At 48.4% G+C, this 18,019-nt stretch overlaps 1 protein-coding gene across 2 annotated transcripts in view; it reads left to right on the forward strand.

Moving 5' to 3' along the window:
* Pxb (putative Hedgehog signaling attenuator pxb) overlaps positions 1 to 15,077 on the forward strand; it is a 222,406-nt gene extending 207,329 nt beyond the window's left edge. Inside the window, exons 4-7 of one of the 2 annotated variants that reach the window (XM_076378506.1) lie at positions 2,874 to 3,114; positions 11,287 to 11,398; positions 13,763 to 14,104; positions 14,402 to 15,077. In XM_076378506.1, the coding sequence (XP_076234621.1) occupies positions 2,874 to 3,114; positions 11,287 to 11,398; positions 13,763 to 14,104; positions 14,402 to 14,988 (1,282 nt within the window). In that variant the 3' untranslated portion in view covers positions 14,989 to 15,077. Of the gene's footprint in view, positions 1 to 2,873; positions 4,211 to 11,286; positions 11,399 to 13,762; positions 14,105 to 14,401 lie in introns of those variants that run through there. The other variant, XM_076378507.1, reaches the window with a different exon arrangement.
* The last annotated feature ends 2,942 nt before the right edge of the window (positions 15,078 to 18,019 follow it).

Consider the following 18,019-nt stretch of genomic DNA (forward strand, 5'->3'; position numbering starts at 1 on the left):
CCGATCTGCGACTGACTTATCGACTAAAGGCTTTCGAGAAGCCACGGAAGAAAAACAAGCACAAGGGCTGCTAGTACTATGCAGCAGGGGGTTGTAGAAGCCCTTCGACGAACACGTGTGCCGGTGCTCGAAGGGTCGACAGTCCACAAAGCGCTTTATGGTCCGTTATACGACCGCAAGCTCGCGATACCATGTTTAGCACGGGTACCCGATCACGAACACGGCCAGCCTGTTCCAGGTGCATTCAGCGTCGCAGTGTTTCTCATGCAATATGCGCTTTACGAGCTCTCCTATGAGCCCGAACGATTCGTCGAACGACGAGCTTCATTCGTATCTTTTGTTGCGTTACACCTTAGCATGAGATATCGTTGACAATTGTTCGAGCAACCTTGCATACATGACTCTCAGGAGACGCATAAACCAGAGAAAGATTTACTCGAAGTGATTCGCATGAACGACCGACGTACCTCGTCACTTTGACTGCACTTCAGAAGACTCTAACAAAGGGGACGCAAATTTGCAAAGGAAACAGATTGAGAACCAAGACTCCACGCATCCGGTAGACTGCTTCGGATGGCGGATCCAGCTGCATAGGCTTGCGTCTATGTATCCAGGGAAGAACTTACGGAGCGTGTTGGCGGTCGCTGCGCGCCAAGAGTACCGCTAAGTGTGGTCGCGCGATGGCTGACAGTCGACGGCATTAGGCAAATTGAAATCTTCCCTGTGGAGGATACCTAGTTTACGTTCGCCTCTCTGTCCAGGCTCGGTGTGAATCCGCCGCGATGCTCGCCGAGCATGGAGCGTGAAACCCTGGAATCGCTCGACGAGCAGCGTCTGCGGGGAGGGGCAACCAGGTCGCAGGCGAAGTTCCCTGAAACCAGAGGTCGTCCCTCCGTTCCTCGTTTAACCGCCTTTGCCTGCTGCTTTACGATGTAACTGGCTCTTTGCCCGCGCTCGGAAATAATTTTTTAGGGCTGCCTCTCGAACTAATTTCGTTTCCCTCTATCTTTGCGTTTCATTATACGGTTTAGCGAGGCTAACTACCCCTTGCTTGAATCCAGGCCAAAATTGTCGGCGGTTCGGGGTCCCATTGAAGCGCAGTATTTTATCTGCTTTGTCTATTGTTAAGCATGGGTAGACTTTAGGTGGGTGGTTTATTATAAAAATATGAGAACAGTGAGGTATAACTTCTTGAAGGAACTACGATACTCGAGAGATTTCGTAGACTCGAATTAAACTAGATATCTGTCGGAGAGCGGTAGCAGGTTACGTCACCTCGGTTCTAGCAATTAATTCGCCCGTTATATCTCCACTCGCCCCTGATCTGTTCTCATAGTACACACGGATATCTGTTCTTGTTCGCCGTCAGCCGCTCACCTCGACGACCTACTATTGAAAGTGCGCCGCAAGTTGTTAACCTTAGTTGGCGGTTTAATTACACACGCAAATATTATCGAACTGACGGAGTTAATTAGATAATTAAAACTTGAAGGGTAAACTACTTTGCCGGAGCGGTACAGCGCCGCACTGACGGTGCCGTCGGTGACTCATTCGTGTGCCGAGTTGCTTCTGGTGTAGGAACACACCTTGAAAGATGGAAGGCAAGATTGACGGCGCACCGCAAATCGTGATTCTTCCACCGTTCCACCTTCCACCAAGAACTTTCTGAGAGGACGAAGATGAAACCTGGGATCTACCTGTTCCCGCTGTAATAGGAGTATCTTTAACGAGAAATTCCTCTGGTGTCGTCTTTTTACGGGCTTACGAAAATTTGTCTGTCTTTCTCTTCCGATTTCGATCCCTACGTGAATTATTACATCGTTTAAAGGGTTCTTTGTCGTTTTATCCCTTAAACGTGGTCGCTAGGAAGTTCGCTACTGGCATGGGGTGACATTTGACAGAAATCCTTTTCTCGGAAAAACGAGGGGTTGCTGAAGTCTGTGGGCTCTGCAAATATATTTAAATATTGATCTTGCTTAATAGAATAGACGCGATGGAAAGTTAATGATGAAGAACTTGAGTGAAATCCGATTTCAGCGTCTAGAAATTTGCAAACGCGAGTCTCTGCATGTACTGAAATTCCAGGAGTTTAGAAGACTTCAAAAACCCACACTCTCGTGAAGGGAGAAAAATGCGAATACCCGCGCGGCCGAACCGGCACGGAAGCGATAGGCAAAGGCGGCTCTCAATTCATTAAAGTTTACATTGAGAAAAGCTCTCGGGTGCAGCTACGGTATAGCCTGTCTGAACAAACAATTGCAACGAGCTTCCAACTAATCTGGTGTGCCGACGAACCACCGTGGGCCGAGGGAAGGGTGAAAACGGAAGAGAGACAGAGAGTAGCGTCCGCTGGAAGGCAGCGCGCCAGACGAAGTAGAATATCAACATAGCTTCTCGAACTGTGCCGTCCGTTGGTGGAACCGTCGATGCTAGTTCTCGAAACGGGACCAAAACGTTGGTCCAGGTTTCTTTCTGTTTATTCAGCCCAGTTTTCTGACACTGCCATCCGAGCGACCCAGACTTTTGCCCCTGGAAAAGTTTCTGTCCTCTGTGGGAGGACTAACGAGTAAATACTGAAAGTGTATGGGACGCTGAACATATCAGACTAAGATAGATGTCGGAAATACTGAAATGTTGGAATTACCTAGAATTTTAGAAACCCGAAATTATATAATTCGATTTCTGGAAACTCTCGCAAATCCCCATGTTTTTGAGTGACAAGATAAAGGTACCTACGGATTCAAACATGAAAGACTCCTGCACCTCTCTAGACGCTATAGATCAACCAGATCTTCAGGAACAATATGTTGTAACAATACGTAAGCAAAGATTTTAGAAGATTTCCTAAGGATCCCATTAATTTTCTGTTACAGGCATAAGCGAAAAGTGCAGAATCTGTTGCCGTGCAAGAGTGCAGCAGGGGCGGCGGCAGCGGCGGCCGCAGTGGCGGCAAGCGGCCGCAATCGAGTGTTGGCGGATGGACAATCGCACGGGGGTACAGGGAGCGCGGGTGGCGCGGTGCTGTACGAGGACCTGCCGGAAGCAGTGACGCACTCGCAGCTGCACAATCACCTACCGAGCCACCATCCTGGCGGCCAGGCGCCGACGATCGAGGTACGAAATCCCGATCAGCGACAGAGCCTAAGGGAACGACAGCCGCAGCAGTTGCAGCGCGCGCGCGCTCCCGCGCCGCACCACCTCGACTATCTCGACTACCGGGACCCGAGGGCGATACTGCGCGTCCAGGACAAGCCCTCCAGGGCGGTCTTAGGCGGCTATCGAACGCCGCGAGCCCTTCTCGCCAAGTCCCAGGGAGTCCCGCTTTCGATAGCTACGCACGCGCCTCCTCGAGGCAACGCCGTGACCAGTCCGCTCTTGCAGAACGGCAATAACCTCCTTAGGAGCAGCCACTTGCTGCTGGCCAGTCAGAACGCGCTGATCACCAGCCAGCAACCCTTGCCTCCGACCCCTCCGCCCCGAGTCCCCTGCGTCCCGACCTCTCCAGACGCGGAGGTCACCCTGACCAGCGATAAGTACCTGGGTGACGGCTGCGTTTCCGCTCGGCCTGTCGACTCTCGGCTCCCCATCACGCCGACTCATCGACCCAGAGTCCAGCCACCCTTCGACAAATCTCAGAGTCACGTGAATTCTTCCACACAGCCCCAGCAAAGAGTCCTGTCTCGGGACGAGGTGTCGAATAGCAGGAGACCCTCGGTCGATTCCGAAGGTTACTCGTACATAGACTTCAAGGACACCGACTTGGAGTCCACGAGGTACGATTCTAGCAGTTACAGAAGTCAAGTAGAAACTGGCACGCGAGTCTCCTCGATGAGGCTGTTCCTTTCTTCGACGAGGTCGAACTCGGTCGACTCAGATGGTTATTCGTACATCGTGGACTCTGGGTCCAGGAAGGCGCCGGGCACGGCTAGGAGGATCGTGGCCGAGGGCACTGAGGAGGAGGTGTGTCCGCTTTGCACGATGCAACAGATACACAGCCTGCTCAGCAAGCCAGAGGACATTTACCTGAACGTGCAGAGCACGTGACACATGTCGTTCACGAGCGACATTTTCTTATAGAGATTGCCCTGTCCCGGATGCCTGCACTCGGCTGCTTCCAGGTGTCCTCGGGGTGGCTGGAACAGTCGCGGGCACAGGAGGCGGTTCACATATCCCGTGATATCGTCGGCCACGATCGTTCCATGGTCGCTGGAGCAAGCCCCGCTCGTGGCCCCCGCGTTTCGGTGTAAACTCGTCGTCGTAGCTACGTCCCGTCGCAAGGTCGTAGGTAGTCTAGTGTCTTTCCGGGTTCAGCGAGCAGGCTGAGGCGACGCCAGTTGTCCCTCGGACGATCGCCTTCAAGTACTTTCGTTTCATTTCGTTCATTTGATACAGTTGCCTTTTAAGTTGCATAATTAAGTCGGCTCGAATCAGTTGGATTTCGTTATTTCCTTGGCGTCAATACAGCCGATTGTTTCTGTTGGTTCCTTTTTGCACGCGATCGGTGACGCGGCGAAGGCACTAGCGCGGACTAGTCAGTATTTATTTTGTTGCGCGGCCGTGCTTGCACAATCCCGCTCACGAACGGCAGGAAACGAAGCGAAAGAAGGGTTGGACGAAGGGGATGAGAGAAAGAAGGGCGAGGGGCCTTATTTACCGTCGGTTGTGTGAGCACGGCGAGAGCTAGTTGCACTCCATGGTTGTACATAGACTTAGACTCGTAAAATTGTAAATAATATACACAGAGTGAGACAGAGACGCAAGAGAGCGTGAGAGAGAGAATCGTACATATATATAAATATACAGGGTGTAACAAAAATGTCGCAGTTCCTTAAAAGGGGTGATTCAGGGAGTGATTTGAAACAACTTTTTCCTTAGCGAAAATGTAAGATGAGGCTTCGTTAACGAGTTATTAACGAAAAACACCGGCCAATGAGAGCGCGAGTTTGCCGTCCGAGCGACCGCGGTAGCGTTGGGTACGCGCGCTAGATGCTACGGTTGTACTCCGAACAAGAAAGTCGTCATACATCGAAGAAAATAGCATTAGTATGAAATCTGAAAGCGACATAATAAATAATACCGAGTCCTTTCTTTGTTTATCACTTGAAGTGAATAATTACATAAAATCCAGGAAAACTACGTGCAACGTAGAAACACGAATATGTAAATTTCTTATTCGCATAACGTATAAACGAAAAAGCAATACAAGAAAAAATAAAGGAAGAGGAGAACAAACTTCACCTGTAGTTTGTAAACCTGTGTCACTGGGTCACTGTACCGATCCTGGTCATCGACCGTCGAAATGGTTTATGCTAGTGCACGCGTTTAGGTAATTTATGGCTTTATTGCTTTGGTTTCGAAGGAGACATGATCTCGGAGTGTCCGAACAAGGAAGGTCTGAGGTGCTTAAACTACGTGGGGGGTACAACGAGCTTCTTTGGAAAAATTCTACCCTACCATAAACCATTTCGACGGTCGATGACCAGGATCGGTACAGTGACCCAGTGACACGAATTTACAAACTACAGATGAATTGCATTTAATTCATTAATGATTATTATTTTTTAAATCTAACGCAGACTACTTTCAACGTTTCTATCTTCAACGTTAATTCTCCAATTCTCCGTTCATTTCTTTTGTTGCATTGCTTTTTCGTTTATACGTTATGCAAATATTTTCACACTAATGCTATTTCCTTCGACGCATGCCGACTTTCTTGTTCGGAGTACAACCGTAGCGCCCAGCGCGTACCCAACGCTACCGCAGTCGCTCGGACGGCAAACTGGCGCTCTCATTGGCCGGTGTTTTTCATTAATAACTCGTTAACGAAGCCTCATCTTACATTTTCGCTAAGGAAAAAGTTGTTTCAAATCACCCCCTGAATCACCCCTTTTAAGGAACTGCGACATTTTTGTTACACCCTGTATAAATATATATATATATATTAATATGAGAAGTACTAAAAGTCAGAGAGTAGCTGTGCACCCGAGTGAACGGTAAATCGTCAGACTTAAGTTGCCGATTTGTATAGACGCTCGATGATTATCGTCGCGCAAAGTTAATTATTATTATTATTATTTATTGTCGCTATCGTGTCCTTTGCCGTGGCCGGTGCGGCGACTGTGTCTTGTAAATAATATTCCGGACGGGTTCATGCAGAGAGCAGAACGTAGAATTAACCGTGGTGAACAGGCGAGCGAGAGATAAGATAGGAGAGAGAGAAAACCAGAGAAAGTCCTGTGTATATTGAAGTACTGAAAGAAAGAAGGAGGAGAGTTTGAAGAAAATAAAATTACTTTACTGAAAAATTTGACGAGGAGTGGTTATTGACCCGGTCCACAATCCCATCCCATCCCTCGCATCCTTCGCAACGCGCGGAATCCCGACCGAGAGAACGCGACGTGGGAAAGGAGGAAACCGTCGGGAAACGAAAGAGAAAGAACGGAAACGCGCGAGAGATCGATAGCAGAGTCTCGAAGCGCGGTTCGATGAGGAGAGGAACGAAAACGTATGAAAGTCGGGCGAGGAAAAGATATCGACGCGCGCGGACCAATCGTCTCCCGACACAATACACGTGGACACGGAATAACCACTTCTGTGTTCAAACTTTTTCTAAGGGAATGAAAAATGTACGTCCGGTCCCCCTTTTTTTCTTGGGGCTGCCGGGAACGAAAGGCTTTCCCGCGGAGATAAAGGCGAAAAAGGAGGGCACGGAGAAGGGGAAAGAGGCGGAGGGCGTGAGAGGCCAAAGAAAAGGCAAGGAAAAATCGAGGAAAAGATTGACGAGTCGCCATTGTGCAGCGTCACCTTTGCACTCCGCTGCGATCGCACCAGCGAAACAGTCTCTAATTTCGCAAATGGACCCGCTGCGACTATCTCTTCTCCGAACCTAATTTAATTGCTCGAACATGCTTCTATTTCTCCCTCTGGCGCGCAAACTGGAACGCCAAAGGGAATTCTTGCACCGTACTCGTAGATCTTCGAAATTTCCGTGGATAATTTCCTGAGAGGTTGCCTTTCTTGCTCACTGGTCGATCAGATCCAACGTCGCGGTATCAGACGCGTATCCAGTGCCAGCTAAGCAGCATAAATTGCCAATTTATACTACCGGAAGTCCGTCGATTTAATATCCACCTGTTGTCGCCTCGATTACGAGGCTCGATCGATGCTGTGACACGTCGTTAACCAACGAGGCCACGGCTGCTTCGAGCCATCGATCGCGAAAATGAAAGTGTTTCGAGGAAGTTTTTCATCGAGCGAATCTCCGCTCCATCCGAACGCTCTCAATTTCATCTGTCGATTGTCCCACAAATGGGATCGTAAACGATCTTCTTTCGTTCCTGCACGAGACGAGCCAGTGAAACGTCGAATCTTGAAATGGGCAGCCATCGGTTCGTTGTCCCACCTGTTGTTGGCTCGATTACGGTCCTCTAATCCGTATCCTGGCACATTGTTAGGCCACGAAACCGCGCTAGCTTCACACCGATAGCGATATAACGGAATAGCCAGCGGGGAAGGGAAGGGTCGGACTTAGGAACCTAATGCAATTGGCGTCGTAACTAACAATTAGGCTGCGGCCAGGGCAGCTAACATGAACGATGCACTAGGCCTGGGGGAAGGTCGATCTTCATTTCCAGAAACACGCTTGCGCGGAACAGGTATCTCCCAAATATACAAGGATGTTGAAACGCTACTAATCTACAGATTCTAGAAACACTATTTCAGTCTCTCTTATCAGGGCTTCCTTTCCAAAAATACTCTCACGCCAGAATCATCTACTCTCTACGCAAGGATATCTAGTAGTCTACTTTGACTGAAATTAATGGGCCTCCAATATTTCGGCATCTAATTACTCCTGAACCAGAAGACCGATCAATCGATCGGACGTCACATTCGTCTCGAGGAGCGCGCTAATCAGTGGTCCGATTGTCCGTGCATTAAGGTCTCCCTCCTAGTGGCGTCCGAGGTCGAAATTAATGGGCTGTAGGTCTCTGAATTATTCGACTCGTTACCGTTTATCGTAACGCGAACGCACCGTGGATGGACGGTGTGCCGGAGAATTAGCAGCCTCCGCGATAGCGTCGTATTCTTCGAGTGGCCAGTAATTGGAAGAGACGCGGTAAATTAGTCGATTAGGGCGCCGCGTTATCGCGATACAATGTGACGCGGTGGCTAGGTGGATCGGACCGAGTCCACGGCTGCGGACAGACGGACAGACGGACGAGGAACGTGGGGCAGGTTAGGCGCGTTAGGAACAACCCATTAACCTCCGTGCTCCACGCTATTACGCCACGGACATATTGCTTCCTGCTGTTGGATACGATGGCTCCGAGGCTCTATCTCAATCTCGCCCTCGTTCTCTGCCTTCTCCTCTTCTTTCTCGCTCTGCTGGCCCCTCGAATCTAGCCTCTCCGCTCTCGCCACTTTATCCGTCGCTTTATCTCTCCGCGCCTCTCTTGGCCAGCTCTCTGTAAACGATCGATGTAATAAACGCGCCAGAGATTTCCTCTATTACGCGAATAATCGCGCCCAAAGCAGATTTACCCGGCACGTTATTCCGAGAAAGTGTTTACCGTTCGGCCCCGATGAAATATCAAAATCGTTTCCCACTTTGGTAGTAATGATAGGCTATCCATTGGCTGGGAAATTGAATGCTGTCGGCATGGTGGAGAATCGATTACCCTTTCCCTTTCGCGCGCTAGCTCGCAGTTCCTCTGTCGATTCCGCGCAGCGAGCCTTGAGCGCCAGCTTCCTCGAGCCCTTTTTTGCTTCCTCTCTGCGCTCGATACCGAACTTCATCTGGAATCCAGAATTTTGCCAATCGCGAACCTCGCCAAACGATACGATTATTCGAATGGAAAGGGCTCGCTCGCGATGCGCTCTTATTAGAAAGAACCCTCGAGGTACGTTGCTAGGGCGCTGAGGGCGACAATTACCTTCGTCCGGGTCCGTCGGCTCTGAACCAGACGCCGGTAATCGAGAGATCCTCTTTCGGGAGCGATAATATCGCCCTCGGAGTCTGCATTCAAAGCAGAGAGACCTTTGGGCGTTTGCTTTGACGTATATCTTCCAGTTGTATCTTGATTTTGGTCGTTAAGCGGTGTCAGGAACGTGCCCTCGAGTCTTTTTCGGATTATCTTGAAAAGTTGGAGTTGTGGCTTAATTCTTCATGCGTTTAATTAAATTGTCCATTATTTACCGTTCCTCATTAAAGAGAAACTCACCCTCTGGGAACGTCTGATCCTTGCGAAAAGATTGATCGCTTCAACTCTGACGTTAACAAGCTCCGAGTCTCTCGCTCTCGCGAGAGCCCGATGATTCGGTTACCGACGTGTCAGAAGCGTCGCGGCAATCGAAGGATAGTCAACAGCGGGCAAAACACGAGGAGGGAAAGGCGTGATTAGACGAGACGCGAGTAGACAAGCAAGAAGGGCGATGGGGAAAGAACCCCTCCGGTTCTGGGTTCGAGAGCGAGGCAAAAGTAATCGAGTGATCCTCCTTTGTGGCTGATAGAGCTGCCCGCGGAACTTCAATTCGGTGGAAGCTCGTCCGTTTCGTTTGCCTTGGCTCCCTCGTGATTCCCTAGATTACCCGAGCAACTCGATTTCGGCGATTCGAGGTCACGGGAGCGACTCGATTGCTCCTGGTTTCGGGATGGGGAGAGCCCTGGAGGTCTTCCACCTTTTTCGCGAGTTATCTTGGGTTAATTAGGGTCAGAAACTCCGACGTCGAGGCATCAGGGAAGCCTCACGTACTGCCAAAGAGCTATCGGAACCTGGCAGAAGGTCAAACCTATCAAATTTTATTAGCAAGTACTTAGAAAGTGCTCTCGAACCTCTCCTCGGTATTGTTCCCTTCCGCCATCGTTATTACAAAGCTGTAACTTAGCCGCTCGAGGCAGTCAGAGTTCGTTCGTAACCTGACACGATTCTCGTTTCCCGTGAACCGTGCAGAAAGGAAGCGCGAGCGATTCCGAAACTAGCTTCGCGAGCGCTCGTTATTTCCGCCCCGTCACGCGGAGGCAAACGCAAGAAAGTCGCGCGGAAGGGCCATACTGCTTCGCCATTTATTCCTGTGAACGAGGAACGAAGACACGGGCGAACCGGAAATCGGTTGTTTCGAGAGAAGACGCGAAACTAGGTTAACCGGAAGCCAGGGGTTAAATCGTGCCGTATCTTATCGATCATCCTGGGTATCACGTCGCATCACTCACTTTGCTCTCCTCTGCCGTCGACCGATGAATTTTTTAGCGAGTTCGCGGGACAGGAAGCTCCGGGAATTAATTACGAGGCCAAGGGAGTTTTTAGAATTCGTTGGATTTTCCGAGACGACCTGCGCCGTTCTCTCTTCGAAGGGTGCTCCATCCGGAGCACTACTCGCTGAAATAAAATTAGCTTTGGATAACTCGTATCAGGGCTCCTTGTTATTCTCGTCGGGACGAGATCTTCGGGTCGATTTAAGGATTAACTTTCGGCTCCCCTGTCGTTCCGAGGCTCGCACCGAGTCAGCGTTTCTCTGATCGGGCTCCGCCTCCAGGAAAAGGGATTCAAAGGTTCTTGAGGGTCTTTAAGGGTAGGAACGAGTTAATCGCCGGCCGGAAAGCAACGAAAGCGCGTTAGGACCATCCCTGGGACTCGCGTTTCGGCCCGAAACTGTGCCTCTTTAGCCCCTCGGAGCTTGGAGCAACTTTGAAAGAGCAATAGAAGCTAGGAGAGAATTCTAAGGTTCTGCTGAGTCTGCCCATTCTCTACGACTTTTAAATTCTATAATATTCGAGTCGAAATTACACTGTTAAGTTTCTACTTTTTTTCTTAAAATATGAGACAAGATTAAAATAGGACTCGTTTATCTTTGAGGGAGAACTGGTTCCCTTCTAACGAAGAATAGTAACATTCCTCTTTAAAATACAATTTCAGGTACATCAGATTCCCCATTTCTGCCACTCTCAATTCTCATGAAAGAGTCTCGTAATAGGGATCCTGGACATTGCAGGTTAAAAGCGAAAATTACCAGCGAGAGAAAGCAAAAGGCGCGTGCGATAAGGGCTCGTTTCTCTTTAAGGAGGAGCTCTGGCTAGAGCCTCCTTACGTTAGGAGTTTACAGCGTTAAGGGGCTTTTTTTATTCCTTATTACGTCTCGCTTAGCGGCGGCTCCTTTCACGGCAGCAGTGCTGTTCTTGGCGCGCGTATCACGCTTTGGGCACCCTCTCGCGATAGCCTTAAGCAGAACCAGCTACGAGTGCTTCGAGCAACTACGAAACGGGCTAACGATTTTTTATTGTCACGACAGATGCTGGACGTCAAGGATACCGGCCGAGGCGTGTTCGTTTGCAGTAGCCCGGGTCCTGATCCCTACACGTCGCAGGACCTCTACAATCCCGTCTACGAGGAGCTTAGTAACGGTGAGTAACGAGAACTCCGCGCGAGCATTTTAATTGTCGGCGTCGCGACAGTTTCCACGGGAGTTTCTATGGAGAACAGTCGAACAGTTCGAACGCCTCGAACGCGCACAAACGCAATCACACGCTCTCCTTCTAGATGAGTCGTGCCTCTGAGGACTTTGAAGGGTGTCGCGTGATCCTCGGGACTCGATCCTGCTCAGAGAGAACATAGGTAGGATCCGAGTACACGCTTCCGCGAACTTAACTGGCGATTAACGTGTGCCTGAATTGATGTTGAACTTTACCGCGTTAACTAAGGCTAACATTGGCTTGCGAGTTTCTTGGTCTTCAATCCCTTCTCACTTGTAATTAATCTATCTCAACCTATTTTAATTACCTACTATTCTTGAGTCTTTTTAACAGTCAGTGTTCTCTTTTTCCACGGTTCTTATCCGTAATTGAGATACATTTAAAAGCATCGATTTCTTGTCAACAATTCTTTCCCTGCTCGCGCTTATCTTCCGATTAATTCGATGAACTGTCTGCAATGAAGTCCACCGAGTAGTGTCTAATCTCTGTCAGAATGGAATCAGAAACTGTTCATCTTCTTCCTCGTGTATCTTGCTCCTTTCCCGTCGCGGGATATCTCGATGGCCTCACTCTTCGCTCGCGTATTCACCCGACCCGCTCTTCGGTGGAAGGAGATAAGCGTGACACGACCTCTGACTTATACTTCCCATTAGTCCGGATAGCTAATTAGCATGGTGATGAGACTTTCGACATTTGACGAGGATGCGGTAATCGAATATACATGATGCCACGACGCTCCTAACCCATTGTGTACACGCGTACACGGATGAACGTGCAATACGAGGTTGTATTGCTCGCTTCGGGGCCATAATTTGTCTTGGTTAACGTCACCGTCTGCGTTGGTCTACTCCCTATCGGTTGCTTTTTGGAAAAAATGTCTGACTTGAATTACGTCGTGAACTATGAGCTCGACAGGATAATTAGTGAGATATTATTGTACAGTTAGTTCTGGTAATTAAATTTGAGAGAAGCGAATTACCGTTTCTTCCAAAAATAATCTACGTGTGTCAAAATTTGACTGACTTTAAAACTTCTAGCAACAATGGATACAAAATGCGTGTTCCAACCGATTTCGGCGCTTGCACGCGAAAGAATCGGAGAGAAATAACGCAGCTGTCGTTTAAGGGGAACGTGTATTTTCCCGTTTTTAAATTATTTCCCACAGTAACGAATTCTTGCTCGTTTCATGCAATTTAACGTCTCCCGGGAAATCCTGACGCGCTAGCCATCGCTTACACCACTCGACGATAAAGGGGAAATGGTGTACGATGACGGAGATTAAAAGTGTAACTGTGGTGAACAGACAAGCGTTTCTTTCTCGGTTTCTTTCGTCATAGGAGGTAAGAGACGAGAGGATAGAGCACCCCTAGAGATTCCAAGGAGTTTTCAAAGAGCAAACTTACTGCAGCGTTGAATAGAAGCAGTCGATAAGCTTTCTATTAAAGGTGGACCTTTCGTCAGATGTTCTTTTTTCTTCGTTTTATCGAGCCCCCACTTCCTTGTTTCTCATTGCCACAAACGGAAATGTTTATAAAACACTATGCACGCGCGAATACACGTTGTTTTTTGGTTTCGCCCAAAACAGGAAAACCCAAGCGGGAAATTGGGTAAACCAGAAACAATTGAATCAGTGAAAAAAGCACGAGCGGGGTAGCAAGCGTCGCATGCTTCTATTTTGATTTTACCCGTGGACGTATCAGAGTGCTTTTTTTCGAATGATTCCACGACGAACGAACGGTGTTCTCGTTAGCGTCGAATTGATACGCGCAACAATACGACTGGTTAACGATCGCGCGGATGCCGAAGCTTATAGGGGTAACGCGATTTAATTACCTGGGATCAAAAGGTAAAGCCGCGGCAGATCAAAGGGGAACAGAGAAGTGACGATGATAAAACAGGAAATAAAATGGGAAGAAAAATCAGCAGATACGATTGGGATCGAGGGGTCGACAGGTGCATCGTTCCTGTTTTTTCTCTGTGTTCCACTAACAACGACGAACTGCTTCTCGCGGATACTTTCACCTCACGACTCGACCCTCTCCTCTCGCTCGTTTCATACAGAAAACAATGATTCTCCCCGACTAATTAATTCTGACACCAATTCCCGCCAGCTGAAAATTGAAAGCATTCTGTTCGTTTCGATATCATTCACCACGTCGAGAGATAGTAACTTTGACACGAGAAAGAGATTGCCAGTTAATTAATTAACGAGCCGTCCAATTAATTATCGGCATACGGGCCGGCAGCGCGCAACGGATGTCACGAGCTGCTTTATAAATTATTCATCCGTTGCAGGGGACCATCCGGAAACGGACGAGGAGAGCGAGCTGAACGCTCGAAACCGGCTGCACCATCACCACCGACATCATCATCGGCCGTCGACGTCGAAACCAGCCAGCGAAGACGAGTTCGCCGAGGACGAGCTGTCCGTCGGCGAGCCGTCAGAGGCTAGAATGCTCACCTCGAGTGGGCCAACCTGGGGCACGTGTCCAGCTGGTGGCAGGCCACCGCGAGAGAGGCGCGGCAGGAGCCCCAGGAGCCTCGACAGACGCAGGAGAGACAAGAGCCACGACGTCGGAGAGTTCCACGAGGGGATGCTGCTGGATGCGTTGCTTCAACTCTATCCCAGCGTTGCAGGTGAGTTATTCGAACGCCAACATTTATTTATAAATAGACTAAAATTATAGCGTGGTTCTAAAATTGTTAAGAGGAAGAAATGAACATGTTTTGGGTAATAGACAAGCGAAGTGACAGGAATATTGGAAGATGAGGGCTTCAGCTTGTCGCAGGACCACGATTTGCTATTCTTATCTGTTTATATTAAATCTGCACTTCTACTCGATGCCTCAATTTACTACACTATATTCCTGAGCAAACTGTACGTGTCTGGAATTCCTTAGATTCTTTAACTAATACTTCACAATTGCTTTCCAGGCGTAGCTGGCACCCGAACGAATAGCAATCAACGACAACAGTCCGTCCCGTCGGTGGCGCACAGGCTACCCTATTTCGTGCCGCCGATGCCAGCCACTCAGGCCCTCAGGGTCGAGGAGAACCCATACGAGAGTGTGCCAGTGCTGGGCCCTCTGCACCACTACTCCAGCCAAAGCAGAAGCAACAAGGACAGGTCTCGAAAGTCGAACGATAAGTACAAGTATTCTGCGCAGTACGGCACAGAATACTATGGACTGCAGAACCAGGACACTGCACCAGTCTACACGCAAGTAGGTGGAGAGTATTCAGACACCTACTCGCAGCCTACAGATCGCCTCTATAACGAGGACAAGTACACGCAGCCAGTGTACTACGCGACCAGGGATGGTGAGCAGATCTCCACTGGCAGGTTGTACCAAGGCCAGCCAGACAGCAGTTTCGGCAGTGACAGTGGTTACAGCCATCACACTTCCGGCACCACCGGTACCACTGGCACGCGCAGCAGCAACTCGAGGACGAACCACAGGAAGGACAAGCATCGGAACTCGCATCATTCCCACCATTCGACGGACTACATCGTGTCCTAATGTTTGAACAGGTGGAGGAGGGAGAAAGAAGACGGCTGGATTGTCTGTTCGAGACAGGCTTGTAACACTTTACCAAGAAGTAGTGATCCCGCGTTTCCGTTCGCGTATTTATTTTAGAGACTGTTTTTATTGTTTTCGTCGAGGGAGGAGAGAGGATTTTATTTTCGTACGCGAGGACAAAGGTGCTTGCGTGTTTTAATTGTTGCGCGTGATATAGGGAGTATTTTAGTATTTTGTAACGCGATCGATAGTGGACTGTACTCGAAGGAAACGTTCGGTGGATAGCTGGATGTTTTAAGGGATATCGACAGAGCAATAGAAAGACTGTAACACTATGGTAGAAGGGGAATGGACACTCACGAAAACAGTGATCTCTTAGTGATTTAGCAAGACTATTTAACAAATTATTTGTAATTTAATGAGACTCAGGCTGGTACCAAAGGACGCTAACAAGTACTTCGACTTTTTAGCCTTCTAGTTTGTAATTTATACAAGTAGAGCTGCTCGCGAGACGATCTTAACACGGTGACGAGTTTCGTGCGAGACGTGCGACTACCTTTCTGGAGAACTGCCACGCGTTTCATCAGCGAGGATGGTCAGAGGGAGAGCAGATATACGGAGAGCAGAGAAGAGGTGAACCGATCCACTGCCAAATAAATCCTAAACAATTCCGCAAAGACTGCCCACGACTGAGCGATATTCTGCCAACTGGTTTCGTACGACTAAACTTTGATACGATCATGCGAAAGGGAAGAGAATTCGTGTCCCGCGCACGTTTCATCGATCAGATTGTATAATAACACTTTAAATACCTTCTCGTGCACCTAGGGACTCACACACAGCGAACTCTCGTAGAAACACTCGCGCACACTAGTAGTTTCATCCACTCTAGTAAGCACCACTTTTATCGAGTTACAATTTTTCCTCGTCAATTACGAACGGTAATTATCGTATCACGGATAGCTTTCAATTCAAATCGCATTGAAAGAGGAAGAGCTCCTATTTTCGGAATCTCGTACGAGGTCGCGGCGCGTTTCAATAAAGAAAAGCAATCGGGAAAGCCGGAAGAATGGGTTCCATTGTTGCAAAGGGAATACGATAGCATTGCTTCTGCGAGCCCTTTCCTTCGCTCCACATTCTCCGAGCTGCTTAGAAGTCAAAGTCACCTGGAAATCTGCAGACAACTCACCCACGCGCGTATCGCGACATTTCCTTTCAGAACGGATCAACTGACGAAAGTCTGTTCTTTTGAATACGCGGTAAATGATTCCTTTGATGAAATTGAAGTCGTCTTATGGGGAGGTGCGTTCGCAGAAGGAAGAGAGACGCCCCTGAATGACGTTAATATCACTTATTAGTTCTCCTCTTGACGTCGAGACTCATTGTGTCCTATCAACGTCATTGTGGGCATTCCGACGCGTACAGGATCGATGAAGGGGTTTCGATATTTTGGTAGTCGCACGAATTTCCGCTCACGAGGCGCCTCGATCACGCTGCCAGAGGGAAGACAGACCAAGGAGAAAGAAAGATAATCAGAAGTGTGTTCTCGCTAGGTTGTACAGGCGCGTGTACGCGGAGGCAACCTATACCTATACATATTGTAAGTGTAAGAAAGTAGAGAACTATTCGCGAGCGACCCCGTGTAAATAGGAAACAAGAAGCGAAGGGAGGGCGTGTGAGAGAGAAAGGGAGAGAAGCGTCCGGATTACTCCGGTGTAGCATAGCTGTACCATATCGTTATCAAACTTTCTCGTGTGCGTGGATGTGTGACGTGTGACGAACAAACGCGAAGACAGAGATTGAATTTAATATATACATATAAAAATATATATAAAATATATAATTTTTAAATTATTTATAACGAACAGCGCGTCGTATAGCGCGGATAGTGACTACAGCGTGTAAAAGACGAGAGCGAGTTGTCAGCGCGAGAATCAGAGCGATAGAAATCTGCGGAGAGCGGGGAATCGAATTATTTCAAACCGGGATGGGTATGGAGAAACGATTCTCCCGAATTTCTGGCGCCTCCCTTCCGCTTCTTGGCCACTTGTACACTCTTTAGATGCATGTAGAGCGAATACCTCACGACAAAGATCACTCTGTTGTAAATATAATTTTATATGTACGACCCGGGAATGAGGTGTGTGTGTAGGTCACGTAGGAAACCTATTATCTGTACCGCGAACGAGCACCCCATCCACCACCCCCGTTTTTAGGATCTGGTTTCTTCCATCGATAGGGAAAAAATAGGGAAAAAATAGAACCTCAATCAGAAATTTTCATTTACGAAACTAGAGTCTTCTACGAAACCAATTTCCACAAATCGAAAACGTTTCGAATTATAATAAATCTAATGCAACTAAAAAATTGTATTGCCATGTTTCGTCAAAAAACAGGAAAATGGTATTGATTCTCGCGGGGGTGGTTGAGAGAGAGCAGGTTCGCGGACGAGAGTAAAGGTGAACCGTAGACGGTGTTACACGTACTTATATCGCGGGGAACGAGAGCGCACGACCAGTCGCTTATGATCAAAGATGCGTACAATCAAAGAGTGCGAGAGGACAGGGTCGGGGTATGGTGTCGCGATCGCGGAGGCTCGCGCGAGAACGAGGAAAAACAGGGCGGAGTTAGAAACGAGGGGCAAACGCTTTTGTACGATTTTACGTCCATGTTAGTCGAACGTTTTTCAAGATCGTTTTTTATATAATATATATACACATACGCGGTACATAATTATGGTATATAATACGCTGGCGCGCGTGTACAGTAGGTACGGAACCTAATTTATTGTCATTGTTCTTATTTAAAAGAGACACGGGAGATGTATCCTCCCCCAAGCTGCAATCTATATTCGCTACCGAGTACTTTGTCGCGATCGATGAATTGTTATATAACGTCTTGATTATTATTGTGCTATTATTATTGCTGCGTGTCGCGACCGAAGATGAAGCGGGAGAGTTTGACTTCGCCTTTCGTTTTTCGTTCCTTTTGACTTTCCGTTTGGCTGGATCAGTTGGCGAGCTGGAAACGA

This window comes from Calliopsis andreniformis, chromosome 5 (assembly GCF_051401765.1).
Source record: "Calliopsis andreniformis isolate RMS-2024a chromosome 5, iyCalAndr_principal, whole genome shotgun sequence".
NCBI classification, from domain to species: Eukaryota; Metazoa; Arthropoda; class Insecta; order Hymenoptera; family Andrenidae; genus Calliopsis; species Calliopsis andreniformis.